The sequence below is a fragment of the Tenrec ecaudatus genome, chromosome 2, assembly GCF_050624435.1.
Source record: "Tenrec ecaudatus isolate mTenEca1 chromosome 2, mTenEca1.hap1, whole genome shotgun sequence".
NCBI lineage: Eukaryota > Metazoa > Chordata > Mammalia > Afrosoricida > Tenrecidae > Tenrec > Tenrec ecaudatus.
This window is the reverse complement of record NC_134531.1, coordinates 302462905-302488774: the sequence shown is the minus strand read 5'-3', so window position 1 is coordinate 302488774 and position 25870 is coordinate 302462905. Positions and strand designations below refer to the sequence as shown.

The following is a 25870-nucleotide window of genomic DNA, read 5'->3' as shown; positions in this document are numbered from 1 at the left end:
AGTGGCAATGCCAGGAGAGTGGAGGGACTGTGGGATAGAAAGGGGGAAATGATTACAAGGATCTACATATAACCTCCTCCCTGGGGGATGGACAGCAGAGAAGAGGGCAGGATAAGATATCGGAAAGTAACATATGACAAAATAATAATTTATGAATTATGAAGGATTCATTGGATGGGGGAAGTGGGAGGAACGGGGAAAATGAGGAGCAGATATTAAGGGCTCAAGTCGAAGGCAAATTTTTTGAGAATGATGATAGCAACAAATGTACATCCATATGTGTGTATGGATTGTGATAAGAATTGTGCTAGCCCCCAATAAAATGATTTTTTTAAAAGATCATCATGATTTAGAATCCAATAGGTGACAGTGGGTTTGGTTTTTAGCTTAGTTTTGTTACTTCATGTTATGTTTCAATTTCATGTAATACATAATCTAGCTACTAAACATTCCTAGTAGGAGGAACTATTGTTCTGAAAGAATAAAATACCACCTATTCTAAATGGAAAAGGACTGTCAAGGGCTAACAATCCTGATGATGAAGCATTTTCTTTCTACCACTGATAGCAGAGAGTGTTAAAGCTTCCTTTCAAAAGAGTCAAAGGAATTGGAAAAGCCATTCTTTTAACTTCCTCCTCTTTATATCTGTTAACAGAGCAAAAGGAAAATTCACCTGTCCTGAATAAGAAAACAAACAGACCCAGTAAAATGAGAACTAAGTACTGCATAAATGGATGATGGATGCTAACTTGTCTAGATGCTAAGATTTAGGAGCTTTAGAATGATATATCTACATGAAGAATAATCTAGAAAGATAGGTCTCATTAAACTTGGCTTTTTATTGGTTTTCCTTTTGTTAAATTTGTCCTTTTGTTCAATTAAAACACAGCTTTATTTTTTTAAATACTGCTCAAATTTAGTGGTTTTATATGTCTTGGCATAAAGCATTATATAATGTCACTCATTATAAACTACATAACGAAAGTACTATCTATGTAGTGGGAGATTATTCTAATTGACATCAAAGCACATTCTCCCCATGCAGAAAAAAAAAGTAAATAAATGTTAAAACTGCAAATGTAAATAAATACATTTATTTACGTTTGTGAAAAACTTCACTACAAATCACAAGCTTCTAGAAATAATTCCTAGTTTTCATCTCCAAATTCTGTATACAAACTTTTGAAAAATTATAAGCCTAAATTAGGCTTGTTTTCAAAATTAAACCAAGTATTTACTATGAAAATCTCTCAAGGACAAAATTGAAAGATCGCCTTTTTTTTCCCCAAAATGGATGTAAAGTATAAGAAAGATCATAAAGTCAAAGGTATTTAGAATCCAAAGTAGATATTTTAATATTATGTGCTACAATACAGAAAATAATCACTATATGCAAGCTTTCATTGTACATCAGAAATGCGTTCTAAAAAAGGTGAATATAAGGTTCAAATTATTTTAAAGTAAATTAAATGCACTAAAGGTACTTGTCTTAAATAATAATTCTAAGAAAGTGCAGTACTATCACCTAACTATGCACATTGATATCATCAGAAATAAAATTGCTTAGACCGGGGACACCTAAATGTTCAAAATGTATTCAAATCCTTTCCAACGATCTTATTTTCAAGAGAATTGGATTTATATTCGTTCAAATGCGGTAGGTTGAACACACAACACTGAGCAACATACCTTTCGGACACAGTACAGCTGTGGGGAAGAGGCTCTACTCCGTGACACGGCTCTCTGTGGTCCGCAGCTGTCGAAGGCAACGCGGCCGAGCACTCCTTGTGGGCAGCACAGGAATGAGCATCGCTCCGAGGGAGGCTCTTTCTGAATTTTCGTCCTAGATCCGTCCACAGGACATTCGTCAACATAACTTTGAGTTCCCTGTTGTTCAAATAAATAGTTAATAAATACAGCTTTCGGTAGTGTATAATACATAAGTTCATTATAAGATATAATCAATGAAAACCTCCAGAAATTCCAAATTTCAGTTAGTCAAGCAGTTAATTTTAATAGTCTCATAAGCAAAAAAATACCTAACTAATCTCAAATGTACATTAAAAAGATCTAGCCTGAGATTTTAGGAACCCATCTATGCTTAGTCGTTGTTAACAATGGAGGAACAAGACATGTGCACCATCTGAACACAGAGGCACATTCCTCGATACTGAAAATGTTGTTTTTGCATTTATTGACTTGGGGGGGAAAAAAAGTATGACAATACATCATCTACAGTTTTAAACATAGCCAATATTTTACTTTATTTATAAAAACAGATCAATTTAGAACATTTACTTTTTAAAAACATTTATTTTGATACCAATTTCAAAAACAAGACTCTAATAAATTCAACCAGCAATCCAGGCTTTCCCGGATCATATTTTGCCTGCTCATTCAATATAACTTTGTGACATAATTTAAAGAACTGCGTTCAGGTCTAGAACCATTCCCATCCATTGCCTTAGAGTTAAGAGTTAATTCCAACTCCTAGCAGCCCTACCAGGGAAAATAGAACTGTTCCATAGGGTTTCTGAAACTGCAACTCTCTATGGGTCCAGAGTGCACGGTGGGGTTGAACTGGGATCCTTGAGGTCAGCCGCCCAAGCTTAGCCTACTGTGTCACCACAGCCCCAGCTTCAGGCATTTCTGTTTGTTTCTTTGCTTGGTTACCTAACAGAAGAGTATTACTAAATAAAAAGCAAAATGCTTGCCTATTTTAAGACAAAATAGGAGACCTCAGAGAAATCATGTGTTTGAAGCAGCCACTTTTTAAAAAAAATCATTTTATTGGGGGCTTGTACGATTCTTATCACAATCCATTCATATATCCATTGTGTCAAGAACATACGTATATTGGTTGCCATCATTCTCAAAACATTTGCCTTCGACTTGAACCCTTAATATTTGGCTGCTCATTTTCCCCTCCCTCCCCACTCCCCCAAACCCTTCATAATCCAAATTATTATTTTGTCATATGTTACGCTGTCCGACGTCTCCCCCCGCCCTCTTCTCTGCTGTCCATCCCCCAGGGAGGAGGCTATAAGCAGATCCTTGTAATCAGTTCCCGCTTTCCACCCCACCTTCCCTCCAACCTCCAGGCATCGCCACTCTCACCACTAGTCCTGAAGGAGTCATCTGTCCTGGATTCCCTATGTTTCCAGTGCTATCTGTACCAATGTACATCTTCTGGTCTAGCCAGATTTGTAAGGTAGAATTGGGATCATGATGGTGGGGGGAGGAAGCATTTAAGGACTAGAGGAAAGTTATATGTTTCATCGTTACTCCCCTGCACCCTGACTGGCTCATCTCCCCACAACCCAGTGAAGCAGCTACTTTTTGCTAAATCCCTGTACTGTCAAAATAGAGACAAACTTCCATATAAAGTACTCACATTCTAAATACTTTTAATGCAAAAAATAAGTTTAAAAAATTTTAAACATACACTATATTCTAAGATTAAAATGTTACAAAGTATCAAAGAGGAAAAACCAAATTTAAAAATGAAATAGTTATTTGAGGTACTACATTCTACCACTGATTGTTTCTTCACAGTCTTTCCGAGATCTACCACAAAAAATTGCTTTCCGGGTGAGGTATGTATGCTCATTAACATGGTTATCCATAAGTATTAACAAGGTCTGTCCCCTCACATAACACGCTGATGTCATACTTTGTATTATCGATAAGTCCTTTCATCTCAGCCATTTTACCAAGCTGCAGGTCATAAACCAAGGAAAACAAGATAGGCTGGGCTGCCATGTCTTATGGCTGGATCCTTACAAGGTGCAACAAAATAGACGAGTTTGACGGTGAAACCCTCCCCTTGTTAGTTGGTTGGGTTCCAAAAGTGAGTTAGTGTTGAGACTGAACTGCTCCTGATGCAACCTGCATGCCCTTGAAGAGTCAAGTCCTGTGGCTGGTTATTGTGAATAGAAATCCCCAGGTATCCTGGGACACAGGCTGCAGGAGAGATGGTGTGTGTGTGTGTGTGTGTTGCGGGGGGGGGTGGGGTGTACAGTACCAACATCCTCTGTGGCTGGTTATCGTGAATAGAAATCCCCAGGTATCCTTGGACACAGTCTGCAGGAAAGATGTGTGTGTGTGTGTGTGTGTGTGTGTTGGGGGGGGGGGGGGGTTTACACAGTACCAACATCCTCTGTGGCTGGTTATCGTGAATAGAAATCCCCAGGTATCCTTGGACACAGTCTACAGGAAAGATGGGTGTGTGTGTGTGTGTGTGTGTGTGTGTGTGTGTGTGTGTTGGGGGGGGGTGTACAGTACCAACATCCTCTGTGCAGTGACAACAGCAGCCAAAGGAAGGGAATAGGACAGCAAGTGTGAAAGAAAAGGGCGAGGCAGAGAGGACTCAGCCTGCAGAACAGTAGTACAAGACAGGAAAAGAACCGCAAAGGCTATGGCAAAGCTGTAGAAAGGGTCCTGGAGACTTAGCCACAGCTAGCAAGTGTGCTCCTGCCGTCTTTAATAAAGTCTAGGCTTCAGTTCTTGCAACTTGATATGCAGAGCATGTTCTTCACGTTGGGTTTCCTAACTCCAGGTCTCTGTACATATGCCATTATGCTTTACTTGGTCTTCTCAAGCTACCTTTTAAAAGGTTTTATTCAACTCTTTTATATCATTTTTCCCATTTGCTTTAGCTACTCTACCTTCAAGAGCTAGGTTCAATGTCTCTTCTTTGGGTTTTGTCTTTCTCTCCTACTTTTTAACCTTTGGCTGTCCTCATGTATGATGCTCTTAAGACCATCCCAAAACTCATCTGGTCTTTGGTTATTAGTGCTCAGGTCCGTTCTTGAAATGATCTCTAAATTCAAGTGGGATATAATCAAAGTTGTATTCTGGCTCTCATTGATTTTCTCTAATTTTCTTCAGCTTCAACCTGAACTTGCATATAAGCAATCGAGGGTCCTGCTTTGGCTGATGATCTTGAGTTTTCCATTGTCTCTTTCCACAGATGTAGCCATATTGAATCCTGTGTAGAGCTGCCATTTAAGTTGCTGAAAAAATAGAATTGCCATGAAGAAGCCATCAATGTGTTGGAGAGCAGCCACTGATCCATGGTCTTCCTACCAGTCCCTGGTGGGGCCTGGGAGGTCTTGTCCCACAGTCTGTACCTGCCAAGCCTGCCCCAGGAGAGTCCGTCCAAAGTTCCTGGTGGCGGCCTCACCCTCTCCAACTTTCTGAACTAATCGGCTGGAAACTAATAAAGCAAGGAGACCAGCAGGCCACCGTGTCCATGACTGGGTCTGTCCCCACCCTTTTAAAAAAATGTGCAGTGTGCATAGGAATTTGTTCATAGTTTTTTTTTTAAACCTATAGTCCGGCCCTCCAACAGTCTGAGGGACAGTGAAGTGGCCCTGTTTAAAAAATTTGAGGACCCCTGGCCTAGAGTATTGATTTTTGTGTTCAATTTAATTTTTGACAACTTCCAATTTTTCTAGATTCATACTTCGTACATTCCATGTTCCAGTCATTAATGGACGCTTGCAGCTGCTTCACTTCATTTTGTGTCAATGCCCTATCAGCAGGTAAGGGACTGAAAGCTTTGTGCCATTCATGTCACTAAAGTCATACTCTTAATATATTTTAATGACATCTTCCCTTATCTAAACCCAGAATTGTTTTTGTTTTTTAATTTAACAATAGTTAATACACATACATCAATCAACAATAACAAAATCGTCTACATCAGTTACATACTTTTTTGGACACCGGTATTATGAAGGTCAAATTACAGGTGAGGACAGGGATGGTTTAGTGGTAGGAATCTCACGTTGCATGTATGAAGCACAGGCTTGATTCCCAAAGAACCAGCACGTTCAGTCACTATCCATCTGTCACTGTAGGCTGTGCGTTGCTATAATACTGAACAGGCATAAGCAGAGCTCCCAGACTAAAAACAGACCATGAAGAAAAGCCTGGCAATTCATTGCCAAAAATCAGTCCATGAAAACTCTATGGAGATCCTAACCCCCCAACGCCCAGCTGCAGGGACAGTGAATTATTGAATGTGGCTCTTCCAGCCAATCTATAACTCCCACCAAGAGACCTTCCCTTGCATGGGATTGGTATTGACAGGGTTCACTGTAGGAGTCCCTACAGTGCCAACATGCTGGGTATAAAATGAACCCTCTAAGCAGCAGAAGGGATCTCATTACCAGCAAGAGCCAGGAGTGGAGCAGGTCCCCTGGAACCGAGATTCCTGCATAGTGTATCTCCTAGAGCCAAGTGATGGCTACAGCATCAGAGAAGCGGCAGCAAAACCAAAAGCCAGACAATGGAACAAGAGTGATGAATTTCCCAACCCACAGTGCAAGTAAAATGAGCGCGTGTGTGTGCAGGGGTTAGCTTGCAGAGCTGGGTACCTCTGGGCAAGATGGACGTGCGGACTCACAGTGCCTTTAGGCTGAGGCTTACAGCAGAGTGGCCTGCCCTTTGGCATGTAGCAGCAGACCTGAAACTTTGTGGCATGCCCAGGTAAACAACTACCTTGAGCATTTCTAACTGGCATTACAACGTCATTTCCAAGCCCTTTCGTCGTGAAGTTTGACTGTAGATTTCTGTTTAGTCAGTGAGCAGGTATTAGAACCCAAGGAAGTAAAATAGAGAATATTAATTAAGACAACTCACCAACAGATTTATTTATTGATGGAACAGGCCCAGGGAGCATTTTATTTTGGGGTCATAATGGATGTAGGGCAGATTCTACAGCAGGTAACAGCAAACCAGAGTTCAGTGGACATCGCTCTTTTAGTTTTTCAAATAAAGGTCACTTCCTTTTACGGAAGAATTCTATGAACTTCTCCCTGGAACGTCTATTTGTGTAGGTACAGACTGAATTGTCATACTTGACTGAATGAGCTTTAAGCATTTGATTAATGTCGCAGTGAAAGACTCTTTCTCCTTTGTAATACAGGCACTGCTTTAATAGTACTGATAAAATCCCTACTGTTTTCTATATTCGCCCTATAAATATGCTAAAGATATAGCATAGTATATAATACAAATGGATGAAAGCAAGCCCACTACAGACATATCCCTGAAGTAATAAACACTGACTTCAGTTAGCCTAAAACATCTTCATAAACCAAATAGTATTCAGAAAGGGTTGTTCCAGTAATTTTCTTTCCCATACATAAAAAATTCAAACTAAACAGTGTATATCCATGCAGTGCCCCACGCACCCCTAACCAACCCAGAAGACAGCAAACACCGTCCCCCACCACTACAAATTAGGCAGATGAGTTTCCCACATATGGGGAAATCACGGTGTGCGCAACGAAAAACACTTGCCCTGGCATCAAAGACCCAGAACAAAAAAGTCAGTCAATGTGAATGAGGGGGAGTGGAGAGTGGAAACCCAAAGCCCATCTGTCGGTAACTGGACATCCCCTTACAGAAGGGTCACAAAGAAGTGAGAGCCAGTCGGGGCAGTATAGCATCGATGAAACATAAAACTTTCCTCTAGGTTCTTTAATGCTTCTTCTCTCCCACTATCATGATTCTAATTCTACCTTACAAATCTGGCTAGACCAGAGCATGTACACTGATATATATCAGAGCTTGAAACACAGGGAATCCAGGACAAATAAACCCATCAAGACCAACAGTGAGAGTAGCAATACCTGGAGGGGAAGAGGAAAGTGATGGTAGAAAGGGGGAACCGATCCCAAAGATCTACATATAACCCCCTCCTTGGGGGACAGACAACAGAAAAGTGAGTGAAGGGAGATATAGGTCAGTGTAAGACATGAATAAATAATAACAATTTATAAATTATCAAAAGTGAGGGAGAGAGGGAAGATAGGGTAGGGAGGGATAAAAATGAGGAGCTGATACAACAGGCTCAAGTAGGAAAAAATGTTTTGGAAATGATGATTTCAACAAATGTAGAAATGGATGTATGTATGTATTGTGATAAGAGCTGTATGAGCACCCAATGAAATGATTTTATTAAAAAAAAAGACTTGCTCTGGGAAACCACTTTTGTGATCATGTTAGCCCTTTTTTTTTTTGCTTCTGTCTTTCTAACTTTAATTCTTGCTTGTTGTTGTAAAAATATAGGCAACATAATATTTGCCAGTTCAACATTTATTACAGATACAACGGAGTTAGCTCAATAACATCAACCATGTTGCAGGGTTTAATGTAGTTCACAAAATAATGGCAGTTGAGCCCCTCACCAGAACTGCCAGAAATTCTTCTTGTTTTCATTGTCACCCTCTTCTCCATGTGCCCCACACTTCCCTTATTTTTAAATTGTATTTTATTGGGGGCGCTTACTGATCGTATCACAATCCATACATATATCCACTTTGTCAAACACATTTATACATATACTGTCATCATCTTTTTCAAAAGATTTTCTTTCTACTTGAGCCCCTGGCACGAGCTCCTAATTTCTTCCCCCACTTTCCCTCCCCCATGCCCCTTGATAATTTATAAATTACTCTTTTTTTCTTCATGTCTTACACCGACTACTGTCTCATTTCACCCACTTTTCTGCTGTCCATCCCCCTGGGATCGGGGCTATACATAGATCATTGTGATCGGTTCCCCCTTACTTCACCCCCACCCCTACCCTTACCCTCCTAGTATCGCTGCTCCCCTTATTGGTCCTGAGGAGGCTATCTGTTCTGGATTCCCTGTGTTGCGAGCTATTATCTGTGCCAGTACACATGTTCCGGTGTATCCAGATTTGTAAGATAAATTGGGGTCATGGTAGTGGAGCGGGGGGCAGAGGAAACATTAAAGAACCAGAGGAAGGTTGTGTGTTTCATTGGTGCTATACTGCACCCTGACTGGCTCTTCTCTTCCTTGTGGCCCTTCTGACGGGGTGTGTCCAATAGACACTGATGGGTTTTGGGTCTCCACTCTGCTCTCCCCCTCATTCCTACTCATAGGCTGTTTGTTTGTTTGTTTGTTTGTTTGTTTGTTTGACTTCCCTTATTCTTATACTCGTTCATTTATTTTATATATTAATTATATTGATTTCCAAAATATAATCCATTTGACCAGTACAGCTCCTTTCCTGGCTAAAGGTGTAAACCAAATGAATGCTTAGTAATAAACACGCAAAAGATAAAATATAGAACATCCTTTTTAGCAATAAGGAGATCAATAAAAATATTTACAAATATCATTCTATAAAACAGACCTCAGCAAACAGGTCAGGAATTAAGCCAATAATTTTAAATTATTCATTTCAGACAAAATATCAGCTCTGAACACAATGGAGTGCAAATAAAAACAGCGAGGAAAAATACTGCAAAGTACACAAACATGGACATTTAAACAACATACAATTAATCATACATACAATTACCAATGGATCATGGAAGAAACCAAATGAGGAATCAGATTTCTTAGCATCAAATGAAAATAAAAGTACAACATACCAAAGTTTATGAAATGCAGTAAAGGTATACTCAGAGGAAGTTCTAACAATAAATGCCTACATTAAATAAAAGACTTTGATTCAAATCAAAAGTCTTAAAGGACAAGTTAAGGAAATAGAAGTATAAGCTAGCCCTCAACCAACTAAAAGAACAAAAACAAGAAGGATCAGGGCATAAATAAATTAATTTTTTTGACTGAGCAAATTACACAGAAATTGATTCTTTAGAAACATCAACACAATTGACAAATGTTAAACTAGACTGACAAAGGGAAAAATAAAAACACAAATAATATAAATAAGAAATGAAAGAAGAAACATTACAAGTGACCCAGGGCATTATGACAATATTTTGAACAACTATATGGCAAAAAGCTAGGTAACCTAAATGAAATGGACAAAAATCTTAGAATCTTATAGCCCATCCAAACTGACTCAAGAGGCACAGAATTTCCTACTAGGAGGAATGCAAGAGTTAAAAGCAACATAGCCGTGATCGACAAAAAAGGCACATGACTGGATACGCAGGCTGAACAGGTATGGGAGGGAAAGTGGTGTATGTTTGACATATGTTTGACAGAGGGTATCTGGTTATGGTATTTATATATGCTATAAATATATCCACAAATGTACATCCATACAGGTAGCAAAGTTATGAAAACTTCTTAAAGAAATTGGTCCCAGGACCTGGGGGCTCAGAAATACGGTTTCAGGGAAGATCGGTACAACTGGCATAATATACTCCACAGACAACGTTCTATGTCCTATTTTGGCGAGCAGTGACTGCGTTGTTAAAATGCATGCGTGGCCATTTGAGGCACAACGAGTGGTGCCTCCCCATCTGGAACAACAGCCCGTAAGGAAACCCAAAGACACATGAAAACAATTAGTTCACTAAATTCATGGAGCACTTGAACATCAATCTCCACAGTCCTGAAGCCACAAGGACTATCTGGTGTCTGACTCCACTAACTGCTCTGAAAGGGATCACATCAGAAGGCCCTTGACGGAGTGGGAGGGAAAGGTGAGCAAAACTCACAATCCTGAAAAGACCAGGCTCACTGGTCACACTGAGACTTGGAGAACTCCAGCAATACGGTCCTCCACTACCGGAAAGGGAACTCACCCCATGGCTCAATCTTCAGCCAAACAAGAGAACAGAAACACTAGTGAGGTATGCACACCTTAGCGTTGTCAACAATTTGAGATCCAAAGGGTAGCATTTACCCAAGGACGCGGTTCAGAAGGCTCACGAAAAAAGAAAGCATGTGAACTAGAAACACAGGAGAAAGCGGGATAGGAGATGCTGCACTGGGTGACGGCATGAAATAAAACATGCAGGAATTCGAGAAACTGATCTACCTAAGACACAATTTAAACACCTTTTCATCAAATTAAAAAGTGGATCAAGGGTGTCTTAATAGACATGACAAAATAATAATTTGTAAATTATCACAAGGATTCATGAGGGGGGAAGGGCGAGGGAGGGGGAAATGAGAAGCTGATATTAAAGGCTCAAGTAGAAAGCGAATGTTTTGAGAATGATGACAGCAACAAATGTACAAATGTGCTCGACACAATGGATAGATGGATGGATTGTGATAAGAATTGTACGAACCCCCAATAAAATGATTTTTTAAAAAGAGGCATAACAAGTGTAGACATTGAATTAAAAAGTAAATACTTCCAAACAAAAAAACAAAGTATCTTAAACTTTATGGCTTCCCTAGGAATTCTACCAGAGAAGAATTAACATTAAGATATAAGTTTAAACTACTGCAAAAATATAAAGAAGTTATACATTTAATTCATTCTATAAAACAAATATGCCCTGATCCCAAAACCAGACAGACATTACGAAAAAAAAGAAAATAATATAGATTATAAAATAGTGATAAATTATGCAAAATGATAAATGCAAAAATTCTCAATAAAATAGAAATGAGAGGTTCCAAGAGTGTACTAAAAGAGTCATGCGTGAAGAATCTAGATGGTGCCCAGCCATCAGATAAAACTACATCTGGGATCTTAAAGACTGTCTCCAGACAAGCAGGATCTAAGTGAGATCTCAACTAAGTCCACATGGAAGAAGCACACCATCATCAGTCACTAAAGGACTGGAATCCATGTAATCCGAAGCTGAAGGAGGGATCAGTATCAGAACCTAAATTGTGAGACTCTAGTGTGGAGAAACTATCAATGACAGTGAGATCCCAAGATTCATTTGTGGATATTCCTAGGAAATAAATCTCCAGCCAACTCCCCCTATCTAAAACTGAGGTAAGGGAGGAAAGTGGTCACTAAACAGAGTGCTTGGGGGAGAGGTGTAGAAGGTCAAAGGCATAAATCTGACCTGAGCAGTAACAACTTTGCCAGGAGATCCTCCCTATGATGCAGGCTATACCCAATCTCATTTCCAATTTTTTTTTGTATTTTCTGTTTGTGTGGTTCTGTTTGGTTTGTGTCGTCCATAGTAGAGTGTATGTATCTCAGAGGAGTTATGTCAATGGAGGTCACCTCTTGAAGCGGTTACAGGTTTTTCCATTTTTCAGTATATGAAACCCAGGATTGAGGAACCTATTAGGGACAGCAAGTAGAATAAGGAGTTCAGGGGGAGGGGGGTTAAAAGGGAGACAATGTCAGGGAGTCCATGTAGAAAAAGAATCTTTGGAAACTGATTGTGGTAGCAACTCTACAATTCTAATTGATATGATTGAAATATGGAAAGATATATGTATCAAATCCCAACTAATAAACTCAAAAAATGTTTTATTTTTAAAAAGTCATCCACTATTAAGAAGTAGGATTAAATCCAGGAATAAAGAGCTAATTCAACATTAGAAAATCAATAAAGGTAATAGAATATATCAGGCAAAAGAACCACATAATCATTTCTTTGGATACATTTCTATGAAAAGTATTTGATAAATTATAACATTTCTTCAAGAAAATCCTCATGAAGATTGAAATAGGCAGGAAAAATCATCAATATACTACTAGGAATATGTGAAAAACCAATAGCCCCTTATATTTAGTGGAGAAAGGTTGAAAACTTTCCCCTTGAAATCTTGAAATCAAGAATAAGACAAGGGTGCCTGGTCAAATCTGCATCAGAAGTCTTAATTAAAGCAAATAAAAAGAAGAGGTATTCAAATTGCGAAGAAATAACTCCATTCCTAGATCACGTAAGTCACAAAATATTGGTACTAAGGGTTCCAGTTCATACATGTCTATGTTTACTCCAAACAAAATATGCTTAAATATTTCTGCAATTAGTGGATAACTACAGAGAAGTTCCTATGGTAATACATTTGTCTTAGCCTCCTTAAATTGCCTTCAAAAACATATATTAAAAAGCATACCGGGCCAAGTGATCCAAAGAATATAAATAGTAATATCCAAATCCCAAGGAGGGTATGGTGTTGATACCGTTTGTAGAGGGCCATGGACGATGGTCCACCACTTGTCTGTCGATGTGTTGTACTGGGGCGGCCTGCGTGTTGCTGTGATGTTGGAAGCTGTGTCACTGGTATTTCAAATGCCAGCAGGGATGCCCAAAGGGAACAGGTTTCAGAGGAACTGTTACTAAGAACAGACAACAAAGAAGGAAATGGCTGTCCACTTCAGAGGAAGTAATCACTGAAAATCTCAGCCACAGCATCAAAACCTTGTTGGATCCGGAAAGCCTAACCCTGTCAGAACCCTGTCAGAGAGGGTGCCTGAGGATGGGCCCTTTGGTGGGGAGGCACTGGAAATGTGACAACTGAGGAGGAGCTGCTTTCTCAAAATGGAGTCAACCGTGGTGACAAGTCTGTGAAGCCTGTAAGAGTAGACTCAACAAACCTGCCAGAAAGCAGGGGCGCTGCAGGTGTGGAATCAACCTGCAATTAGCGATCTGTCCTTTTGTTCATGGTTCTTCCAGTTGGACAACACTTGAGGCCAATGAACAGGGACTGACCCAATAGAGAGGGTCCACCTGGGGGCTCAATGCTAACTAAAACTCATGAGACATAACGTAATAGATCACAGCCACCTGGTGAGTTTCAGCAGAGCTTCCGGACTAAGAACTGATTACAACAAAAAGGAATTGTCTGAGAGGCTGGGGCAGAACAATGCAGCGTACTGGTCTGGAGCACAACCACCCAAATCCACTCAAACTTAGTGAAATGTTCTACCCCATCTCAGTTTCCAACAGTCTAACCAGCCCAAACATTTACTGAGTAAATTCTGGTGAATAAATTTAGAAATATATTAAGGACCAAAAGTTGCAAAACTTTAAATGAAAGTAAAGAAATGCCGGGACATTTAAGTAGGAGTGAATAGCCCCTCCTAACTTACTCACTAAGGTTTGGTCCAAGTGCTTTACTACCACTTCAAACTTTATTTCCACCTTTTCAAAATTTATTTCACTTTTAAGTATTCAGTTTCATCATACTAAAATTACAGAGCAAAGGCACTGTATGAATACTTTAACTTTGTCTATCTGAATTAGTGCAATATATCAATAATAAAATTTCCTTTGGGCACAATTTCATTTTAATTTTCTCAGGCATAATTTCTGAAATAATAAAAAGCTCTCAAAAACTTTTAAAGCATCAAAAATCACATGCTATTTTTTCCAGGTTCCGTGGTGGCACAATGGATTACAGACGGAGATGCTAACCTCAGGGAAGCCATTGAAGCTCTTTGTTCCAGCATACATGTCCAGCCTTGGAAACCCAGAGGCACTTCTATGCTACTCTACAGCATCTCCATGAGTCAGAATTCCTAACACTGAGTTAGGTTTTTTGCTTTTTGTATTATCCCAAAGTTGGTTACCTGACTAAAATATAAAACTGATTGCCCTACTACTGTCAAGTGGTTAGGTCACGTTAACAAGTAGAAAGAAAGATTCACCTTCCTATAACTGGCTCATATGAGTAACACTGTTCTTCCTGAATATTAAAAGGATATTGCTTTTGACAAGTGTTGGGAGAAAGTAAATGTTTTTGCATCATTTTTTATCCTCTTAGGAATGTCATTCAAGTATATGTTAAGTGGATGTTACAGTGCAGGTGCTGATAACAAGCACAGTCATAATTCGTAAATAGAAATCAAAAACAATAAACTATAAGGAAGGCTTAACAAATTCAATTTTTCGTACTGGATGGTAATTTACTACAGAATAAACTAAAAATAGTATTAGAAATGTTGTTTTGAGGTGCTCTCAAGTCAGGTCTGACTCACAGCAACACAAAGACCCTGTGACATCCTCACAATTTTTCTTATACTTGAGCTCACTGTTGCAGCCACTGTGTCGCTCCACCCTGTAGAGGGCCTTCCTCTTTTCCACTGCGCCTCACCTTTAACAAGCACGGTGTCTTTCTCCAGGGACACAGTCACGCCGTCCTTTCCTCTATGGAACATTCGGGCTGTACTTCTTTCAAGACAGATTAGTTACTTCTCTTGACAACCTACGGTACTATCAACAGGCTTCACCAACATCCTAATTCTCACCAATCAGTTCTCTTTTGGTCTTCCTTATTCAACATCCAACTTTCACATGCTTATGAGGCGATTGAAAATACCATAGCTTGGATCAAGTGTACTTTAGTCCTCAAAATAACATCTTTGCATTCCAACACTATAAAAAGGTCTTGTGCAGCAGATTTACCCAACGTAATGTGTAGTTTGATCTCAATTGCTGCTTCCATGAGCACTGACTGTGAATTCAAGCGAAGCAAAATCCTTGACAACTTCAGCCTTTTCTCCACTTATTATGAGGAGGATTTTGAACTCGCTGACAGGGAGCTGTAATGCACACTGAAGGCTGCAGTCCTTGTATTCATCAGGAAGTGACTGAAGTCTCCTCTCTTCAGCAAGCAAGATGATGTCATCTGGGTATCTCAGGTAGTTCACAAGCCTTCCTCCAATCCTGATGCCATTTTTCATATAATCCAACTTCTCTGAGATTTGTTCAGCATACAGATTGAATAAGAAAGGTATGACGATACAACTCTGATATACATCTTTCCTGATTTAAAACCATGCAGTTTCCTTGTTGTTTGCAAAACTGCCTTTTTGATCTATGTACAAGTTCTCCATGAGCAGAATGAAGTGTTCTGGAATTCCCATTTTTCTCAGAGTTATCCGTGAGATCTACATGGTCTATAACAATCCGCATACTTGAATGCCTATACATAGTCAATAAAGCCAAGTAACAGCTTTGTTATATTTGCCTTTCTCCAAGATCCATCTGACATCAGCTATAGTGTCACTGGCTCCATGTACTCTTCTGAATCAAGTCTTAACTTCTGGTAGAGCCCTGTCACTGTACCACGGCAGCTGTGGAATGATCTGCAGCAAAGTTTTACTTACATGTGATATCAGTGATATTGTTGTATAATTTGGGCATTCTCTTAGGTCACTTTCTTTGGAATGGATACATATACAGATCTCTTCCAGTCAGTTGGCCAAGTAGCTCTTTTCCGCATTTCCTGGCAAACACTATTGAGTGCATACAATGCTTTATCAGCTTGTGAAACACTGCAAATGGTGGTCCATCGAGTCCTGGAATATTGTTTTTGGCTAATGATTTCAGTGCAGCTTGAACTTCTGTATGTACCACTGCTTCTTGCTCATGTGCTATCCCTGAAATGCTGGCATGTCTATTCGTTCTTTTGGGTGCAATGCCTCTGCGTATTCTCGTCGCCTTCTTTTGATGGCTGCTGCATCATTCAATATTTTGCTCATAGAACCTCTCAATATTGCATCTTGAAATATAAATGTTTACTTGAGTTCTTTCAGTTTAACAAATGCTGAATGTGCTCTTTTGTGTTTTCGACCTCTAGGTCTTTGAATGTTTCATTATAAAATTTATTTTGACACCGCAAACTGCCCTTTGAAATTTTCTATTTAACTCTTCTACTTCATTTCTTCCATTTGCTTTATTCGCTTTACAATGAGGACCAAGTTTACAATGAGGACCAAGTTTACAATGAGGACCAAGTTTTGACTTCCATTTTGAGCTTTTCTTTCTTACCTGTATTTTTAATAACCTTTGTTTTCCTCGTGAATGATGTTCTTGATGTCATCCCAGGTCTTCTGTAACAGGTGCTCTATCATTAGTCTCAATGCAGCAAATCTGTTGTTGAGATATTCTTGAGATGTTCTTGAAATTCAGGTGGGACATACTCAAGATCATACTTTGGCTACTGTGGACTTGTTTTAATTTCTTCAGTTTCAAGTTGAACTTAAATAAGAGAAAGTAATGGTTTATTCCAGTCAGCCTCTGGCCTGGCTTCAGCTGCTGATATTGAGCTTCTCCATAGTCTGTTCCCACAGATGTAGTCAACTTAGTTTCTGTGGATTCCTTCGGCAGAAGTCCCTGTGTAGTTGCCTTCTGTGTTAGAGAAAAAAGGTATTTGCTCTGAACAAATTCTAACAGGAGATCTCCAGCCCCTTTTCTCCTTTATTAAGACCCTATTTCCCAACGACTGTTCCTTCCTCTGTTTCTAACTTTGCATTCCAATCTCCAATAGTTATCAATGTGTCTTGACTGCACGTTTGATCAATTTGCAACTGAAGTTGCTGGTAGAATTCTGCGATTTGCTCATCACTAGCTTTAGTGGTTGATGCATAAATTTGAATAGATATATTAATTGGATCTCCTTGAATGTTGATAGATAGTCCTATCACAGATAGTACTGTACTTCAAGAAAGATCCTGAGATGTCCTTTTTATGATAAATACAATGCCATTCCTCCTGTGTCATTCCCAGAATAGTAACCCATGTTTTTCTGATTCAAAATGAACAACTCCAGTTCATTGCAACTCACTAATGCCTGGGATATCAATCTTTATGCATTCCATTTTTGATGACTTCCAATTTTCCAAAATTTATACTTGTACATTTAAAGTTCTGAGGTTTAGATTTTTGCAGGTGTTTCTTCTCACTTTGAGTCATGCCCCATCAGCAAAGGAAGGTCTCAGAGACTTTCTTCTCTTAGGCTTTATTCCGTTCACATGTTTATGGTCGACCTAACTTTTGAGAAGGCAGCTCTTTATTCATCAGTCATATTTTAAGTGCCTTCTAGTGTGAGGGGCTCAACTTCTGGCTGGATCGCTGAGAATGTTGTTGCTATTCAGTAGGCATTCGGTATCTGACGGTGGCTTGATGTTTTGATATTATCCATGAGATACTGTTATTGTTGGATGACGTCTATTCTGTTCCGATTCATGGTGATGCTATGTACAAGGGAAATAAACACCACCAGTCCTGTGCCATCTTCACAATTGTTCTTATGTTTGAGCCCACTGCTGCAGCCAACGTGTCAATAAATCTCTAAGATATATCTTCCTCTTTTTCGCTGCTCTTCCATGTTAACAGGCATGATGTCGTTCTCCAGACGCACATCTCTCCTGACAGTATGTCCAAAGTATGAAATGAAGTCTCGCCATCCTTGCCTCTAAGGCACTGCGGCCGTGTTTCTTCTATGGCAAATCTGTTTGTTCCTTTGGCAGTCCACAATACTTTCCATATTCCTCACCAGCACCATATTTCAAATGCATCAAATATTCTTCAGTCTTTTTATTCAATGTCCAGCTTTCACATGCAGATGAGGTGAGTAAAAATAGTTACTTGCTTTTAAACATTTTTAAAAGACCTTGTGCAGCAGATTTATTCAATGCCATGTGTAGTTTTACCTCCTGATTGCTGTTTCCGTGGGCTTTGATTGTGGATCCAAGCAAGTGAAATTGCTTGACAACTTCAATCATTTCTGTTTATCATGTTACCTTTTGTTCTAATTGTGAAGAGTTTGAACTTCTTGACATGGATTTGTAATCCATACTAAAGGCTTTAATCCTTGATCTTTATCAGCAAGAGATTAAAGTCTACCTCACTTTCAGCAAGCAAGCAAGGCTGGGTTATCCGCATATCACACATTGTTAATAATCCTTCCTTCAATCCTAACGTCACAATCTTCATCATGTGCCACATCCAGCATCTCTGATGATTCGCACAACATACAAAGTGAGTAAGTATGACAAGAGAACACACATTGAGTCACACCTTTCTTAATTTAAACCATGCAGTATTCCCTTTCCTGTCCACACAATACCTTTAATCCATGTATAGGTTTTACATGAGCATAATAAAACATTCTGAAATTCTCATTTCTCTCAAGATTATCCATAGTCCGTTGTGAGCCTTTGTAACATAAGTCAATGCCTTTCAACACTGAAATGCCTTTGTAACATAAGTCAATGTAATATAGCCAAGATCCACCTGACAGTGTCCCTTGTTGTCTTCCTCTGAATCCAACCTGAACCTCTGGTAGCTCCCGTCAATATACTATTACAGCCTTTGTTAGATGATCTTCAGCAAATGTTTACTTGCATGTGCTATCAATGACATGTTCCATAATTTGTACCTTTCTTTGGAATGGAAACAAATGTAGATGTCTCCCAGCCAGTTGGCCACGTAGCTGTTTTCCAAATTTCCTGGCATACACAAGGGAGTGCATCTATTGCTTCATCAGCCTGTTGAAACATTTCAGTTGGTATTCTATCAAGGCCTGGAGTCCTGTTTGTCGCTAATGCTTTCAGTGCAGCTCGGACTTGCTCATATGCCACCTCCTAAAATGGCTGAATATTGACTGGGCTCTTTTTGGCAGGGACTCTTTGTATTCTGCCATCTACTGTGGATGCTTCTTGCATCATTCAATATTTGTCCACAGACTCGTTCAATATTGCAACACAAGGGCTTTACATCAAAGAACAATTTACTTTAAGAAAACATCCCAGCCCAGTTCAGATCAAGTCCGTAAGTCCATTTGCCCATATGCAGGATACCAATCTATAAATTCCTCTCAGACTTATGCAACACATGCAAGGACGCTGAATGCATGAAGATCGCAAGTCAGTGGGTGGAAAGTCTTATGGATCAGTAGCAGTGGAAACATCTCAATGCTGGCAAAGGTCTCCACATGGCTCCTCCACCTCTGGGGCTCTAGCATAGCTCCATCTATCTTGTCAGCAGGAATGTCTTGCAGGGAGAGTGTCCCTGTGTCCCAGTTTAGCAAGTTCCTTACCATCTCCAAATGAGGTCATCAAGCTGTGACTTGACTGACAGGCTAAACCCCACCCTTTCACTTATATTTTAAATCATTTTAGTGGGGGCTCATACAGTTCTAATAATTTTTTTTTTAGCTCTAGTAAATTTAAGATACGCTGAGTGTGTTCTTCCTTTCAGATGTTCTAATTCTGAGAGTGGCAGGTAAACAAAAAGTAGTATTAAAGTAATAATGAAAGACTTCAAAACATTGATAAAAATAATCTATTATCTTTTAATTCTCTTTTATCATGAACGTTTTGCAGTTCCCTCATATATTAACTATGGCCAATGATTGCTATCTTCAATTCTCACCACTTTAAAAGCTTCTTGAGTGATAAGAAATTTGAGCCATGCAAGATATTGAGAATCGTCCCATTTAAGGCAATATTGTATATGCTGGAGTATAAGCCAACCCAAATATCAGCCGAGGCCCCTAACTTTATCACAAAAACTGCCCCAGCACCATAAATTAAGTGGATTCCTGCCCCTCCCACGAAAAGAATTTGTTCCAATGGACGACATTGACTCTGCAGCTCCGAGAGATGGACATATCTGATCAGAGCACACGGGAGCAGATGAAGGGGCAGGAGGAGAGAGTGGAGCACAGCCTGGCCCACCAGGCCGTGAGGATGATGATTCTGAGTAGAGCAGCCAGTCCACAGAGAGAACAACATGGCTGGCCCCACTATGAGAAATGATGCCCCTCAGTGACTAAGGGCGATACAGGGGACAGCACCGGAGACACAGTGTGGGAATTGCACCTGACCTGATCCCACCACACCGAGGCAAATCACTGGGGAATGCAGCGGAACAGCAAGGGAATGGAGTGTCATGGTCCCCAGGGAATGCTGAAAGTGGACTTTGGGGCCAAGGCGTGGTACCCCAACAGACTGGACTGGAAAACGCTCCTAAGGGCCAGCAAACGATCCCTGAACTAACTACAAGCTTTTCTCTTGTGAACTGTTTTGTTCTGTTCTTTTTCAGTGGTTTGTTTTGGTTTTTTTGTTGTCTGGTTGTATACTGTTGCTTTGTGTTGCTCTGTCTAGTTTTCGTGCATGTTAGTGACTCCACAGGTCTGTCTGAATAGGACAGGCTGGATGAACTATCTGGATGAAAAACAACGGGACCGACAGTTCCGGGGGGACTTGGGGTGGGGGGGTAGGGGGGGTAAGGAAGTGGTGTTAACAAACCCAGGGACAAGGGAAAAACATGGGACCCCAAATGGTAGAGAAGGGGGAGTGGCAGGCCTGGTGGGAAATGATCAAGGGTAAGGTTGCTTAGAGAAGAGGTATACTCTAGCCCAGGTGGCGATGAAGCATGGTAGTAGGGCAGGAGGAAAGTCAAGGGAGATGGAGGAAAGAGCTAGGAGTCAAAGGGCATTCATGGAGGTCTAGACAAAGACATGTACATGCAAATATATATAGGAGGATGAGGAAATAGATCTATGTGTCTATATTTATAGGTCAAGTATTAAGGTGGCTGAAGGACCTTGGGCCTCTACTCAAACACTCCCTCAATGCATGAATACTTTCTTTTATTAAATTGGAACTCTATGATGCTCACTCTCCCGACACAACGGCTGGAGCCAAAGTGGGTGAACAAGTAAATGTGGTGAAGAAAGCTGATGGTGCCCGGCTATCAAAAGAGATAGTGACTGGGGTCTTAAAGGCTTGAAGATAAACAAGCAGCCATCTAGCTCAGAAGCAACAAAGTCCACATGGAAGAACACACCAGCCTGTGTGATCGAGTGGTCCCGAAGGGATCAGTTCTCAGGCATCAAAGAACAAAAAATCATATCATTGACTGCACACCTCCATGATAGGATCGCCGAAGACAAATGGGTGCATAAGCAAATGTGGTAAAGAAAGCTGATGGTGTCCGACTATCAAAAGAGATAGTGTCTGGGGTCTTAAAAGGCTTGAAGGTGAACAAGCGGTCATCTAGCTCAGAAGCAAAAAAGCCCACATGGAAGAAGCACACCGGCCAGTGCGATCACGAGGTGCCAAGGGACCAGGTATAAGGCATCATGCAAAAAAAAAAAACCAACGATATAAGTGTGTGTATGTATGTGTATATATGTGTATATGTATATGTATATATATATACCATATTAAATGAAGGGGGAAGTGCAGAGTGGAGACCCAAGGCCCAAGTGTCGGCCAATGGGGACCCCCTCACAGAGGCGTTTAGGAGAGGAGATGGGTTAATTAGGGTGTGAGGTAGTACCGATGAAGAACACAGCTTTCCCCCAGATCCTGGATGCTTCCTCCCCCCAACTACCATGATTCGAATTCTAGCTTGCAGGGCTGGATAGGACAGAGGCTGTACACTGGTACAGATGAGGGCTGGAGGTACAGGGAATCCAGGGTGGATGATACCTTCAGGACCAAGGGTGTGAGGGACGATGCTGGGAGAGTGGAGGGTGAGTGGGTTGGAAAGGGGGAACTGATTACAAGGATCCACATGTGACCTCTTCCCTGGGAGAGGGACAGCAGAGAAGAGGGGAAGAGAGACTCCGGATAGGGCAAGATATGACAAAATAACGATGTATAAATTACCAAGGGCATATGAGGGAGGGGGGAAAGGGGAGGGAGGGGAAAAAAAAAAAAGAGGACCTGATGCAAGGGGCTTAAGTGGAGAGCAAATGCCTTGAGAATGATTGGGGCAGGGAATGTATGGATGTGCTTTATACAATTGATGTATGTCTATGTATGGATGGTGATAAGAGTTGTATGAGTCCCTAATAAAATGTAAAAAAAGAAGAGAAAAAAATGATTAGGGCAAAGACTGTACAGATGTGCTTTATACAATTGATGTATGTATTTATGTATGAACTGTGATAAGAATTGTATGAGCCCCTAATAAATTGTTAAAATTTAAAAAAAATGTGCTGAAAAGCTCGGTTTACACATAAGTATATATGGTAATTCTTAATATGCAAATCTTTCAGAAAATAATTTTATTTTTAAATTGAAAAGTATTATTCCATTACTTCTAGCACTCTAGTGCTCAAATCAAATAGTTATTATGTGATCTTGAGAATTTTTGGAAAAAAACAGGTGTACCAAGAATGTTGGGCGATTTAAGGTTCAAAGCATCATCTTGGTACCTTCAGAGCTGCCCAATTAACCCTAACAATTTACCTCTACTGGGTTAGAAGCCAGCAGCCTGGTGACACAGTGGGTTGTGAGTTGGGCTATTAACTGCAAGATCAAAAGTTTGAACCCAACTGTTCAAAGGGCCAAGACCAGGTTTTCTACTCCTATAAATATTTACCACCTCAGAGACCTTAAGGGCCAGTTCTAATCTGCTTTATGTGGTCTTTAAGAGTTAGAATTGACTCAATGGCAGTGAGTTTGAGTGTGACGGTAGAAGCCATCAATATAGAAAAGCTGCTTTGAAGTCACCAGTATATTTTGACTATTACTTGATATGAAAGAATAAGTCTAGGAAGTTTAAAAGGAGTTTTATATAAATGAAACCACTCGTTTCATTTGTGTAGTCTTCCTTTTTTTTTTTTTTTTTTGCTACTGCCATTTCCTTTTTCCTTGTTGGGTTAAATACACATAGCAAAACATGTACCAACTCAATAAATTCTACATATGCAATTCAGTAACATCATTAATCTTAGGTTGTGCCATCATACTCATTGTCCTTTTCCAAATGATCCCTCTATGATTAACATAAACTTACTGCTCCATAATCTTCAGTTGCTTTTGTCAATTTGATGCCATACAAATAAATCTTTAAAGAGCACAATGCTCAGGATAGATATCCTTTATTAACTAAGCTAAACTATTGTTTGATTCAAAGATGACTTCAATATATACATATATATGTAGTTTTGGTTTAAGTTTTAAAGATTATTTTTGTTTTAAGACAACCTTTATTTTTAAAGATTCATCTCTGGGTTCATCAGCCTCAAAGGCTCCAGAAAATTTGGATGCCATGCTAACTGAAGTCAAAAATGTCCCTCCGTTTTATCACAACTTGCCCACTGGGCCTTTGATTCAAGGTTTAGGAATGGTAGTCAGGTACCATCTAGTTCTTCTGGCCTTCTGGCAAAGAAAGCAGCTGGACATGGAAGCAATAAGACATTTATTTTCTCTCTGATACCTAACTTCCCCTCATCCTCTGCTGCTCCAGACACAGAGACCCAAGTGCTGTACCTTAGAGGGACACTTACACAAGCTCCTGAAGGCCCAAAGTACACTGCAATTTTTTATTCATTCTCTGCTATAAAAGAAAATGTGCTCTTTTCAGTTGCTCCTCTGCCTTCCCCTCCGCCATGCTAGTCTCTCTCTCTCTGGCCTCAGACCGTCACGTGTGAGTGTGCAGCCCCATGAGGTCGCCCGTGTTCTGTGACTGTAAAACCTGAAACTTGTAGAGGAGATGAATCAGTCAGGGTGCAGGATAGTAACAATAAAACATAACTTTCCTCCAGTTCTTAAATGCTTCCTCCCCACCAATATCATGATCCCAATTCTACCTTACAAATCTGGCTAGACCACAGGATGTACACTGGTACAGATAGCAACTGGAAACACAGGGAATCCAGGACAGATGACTCCTGTAGGACCAGTGGTGAGACTGGCGATGCCTGGAGGGTGGAGGGAACGTGGGGTAGAAAGGGGGAACTGATTACAAGAATCTACGTATAGCCTCCTCCCTGGGGGATGGACAGCAGAGAAGAGGGCAGGGGGGAGACATCAGACAGTGTAATATATGACAAAATAATAATAATATATGAATGGTGAAGGATTCATGAGGAAGGGGGGATGGGGAGGGAGGGGGAAAATGAGCAGCAGATATTAAGGGCTCAAGTAGAAGGCAAATGTTTTGAGAATAATAATGGCAACAAATGTACATATGTTCTTGACACAGTGGATGGATGTATGGATTGTGATAAGAATTGTACGAGTCCCCAATAAAATGATTTTTAAAAACAACAACTCACTTGGACCACAAAAAAAGAAAGAAAATTCAGTATCATCTTTCAATGTAACCACTTGCTATATCATTACTCTGAAATGCTTCCAAAGATGATTACAATTGAATGCTACAGAATCCCAAAATACCCATAGCTCATTAGTCATACTATTACAGTGTCACAGTTGCTAATTAGACTATCCTTTTCCTTGCAGAAACTCAAATGATAAGTGTATTATAATTAGTTTATCTATCACCCATGCATTGTCAGCTAAAATTTACCAAGATGCTTTGAATGTACAAAAACACAAAGTAAAAATAACTTAAATTCACAGAAAGTTAGAGGTAAGCTGGAAAGTTAGACACCAATGAACCCTGTGAGAAGAGGAAGGAACTTGTTTTTCCAGGTGTCTCCAACTTTTCCACTTCTAATAAGGTGCAGTCTTTTTTTTTTTTTAAGGTGCAGTCTTACCACTTTTCAATTGCTGTGTATAAATGGAAAAAATTTTACTTTTACCTGACAGATTTCCACCTTATACCATTTCTGGCTTTTTCAAGTTTTACTTTACTTAGAAGGTGTGAAAACTGAGGTCCAAAGAGATTTAATAAATAAGGTGCCTCAGGTCAAACAATTTATATACAGTGTACGCCCATCTTGTGTCACACACGTGTCTTACCTGTCTGATGGTGCCTTAGAAGTCACAGGACGCCCAGGGACACCTTTTTTACTTTTACGGTCTAGAGAAATGACTTTATTTCTTAAGCTTCTTTTCCACTAGAAAAAATATATAGACACAGAATTTAAGTAATGAATATAGCAATATTCATTAAAATACACTTAAAATGTCATTTTGATTTAAAACTGAATATAAACAAATTCCTAATTATTAGGGAGGGGAGTTCCAATGACAGAATATCACAGTTGCTCAGTTGCTAGTACAGGACCACAAAAAAAATAGTTGGAAATACCATTTAAAATATCAAATTAACTTTAGTCAAGGAATCAACACTTTGCAATCCCAGATCCCTATCAAAAAATTTAAACATGACTAAATGGAGTAATAAAAATTATAACATGTCAAGTTAAATGGTGTCTGAAAGGGATTACAATTAGTTCCATGGGATGTACATTTAATTACAATGCTGCATGGAAAGCTTTAGGGAATAGGTTTGGCTTCTGATTAACATGATTTAGACTTACTGTGACTACAAAACCAATTACAAATTAGTTATTTAATATAAAAGTGTGAATTTAGGAAAATACATTTACAGTCTCTATGTCTTAGTTTCTGTGTTTGAAAATAGATGCTTTTAGCAGTAGCTAACTCATAGGGATGTATGCTGATTCAATGAAATTTCTTATGTAGTAAGTTTAAATTATGTCTTCAACATGGCAGCTCTCAATAAATTTTGCACTATTTTCTCATTAT

At 39.7% G+C, this 25870-nt stretch overlaps 1 protein-coding gene across 6 annotated transcripts in view; it reads right to left on the bottom strand.

Moving 5' to 3' along the window:
• Positions 1-25870, bottom strand: part of SENP7 (SUMO specific peptidase 7) — a 155739-nt gene that overhangs the window by 94997 nt on the left and 34872 nt on the right. For 4 of the 6 annotated variants that reach the window (XM_075542603.1, XM_075542606.1, XM_075542604.1 and 1 more), the window contains 2 exons: positions 25118-25215; positions 1690-1887 (listed from right to left, as the gene is read on the bottom strand). In XM_075542603.1, coding sequence (XP_075398718.1) covers positions 1690-1887; positions 25118-25215 — 296 coding nt within the window. Of the gene's footprint in view, positions 1-1689; positions 1888-12844; positions 12964-23697; positions 23853-25117; positions 25216-25870 lie in introns of those variants that run through there. The other 2 variants (XM_075542607.1, XM_075542608.1) reach the window with 2 other exon arrangements.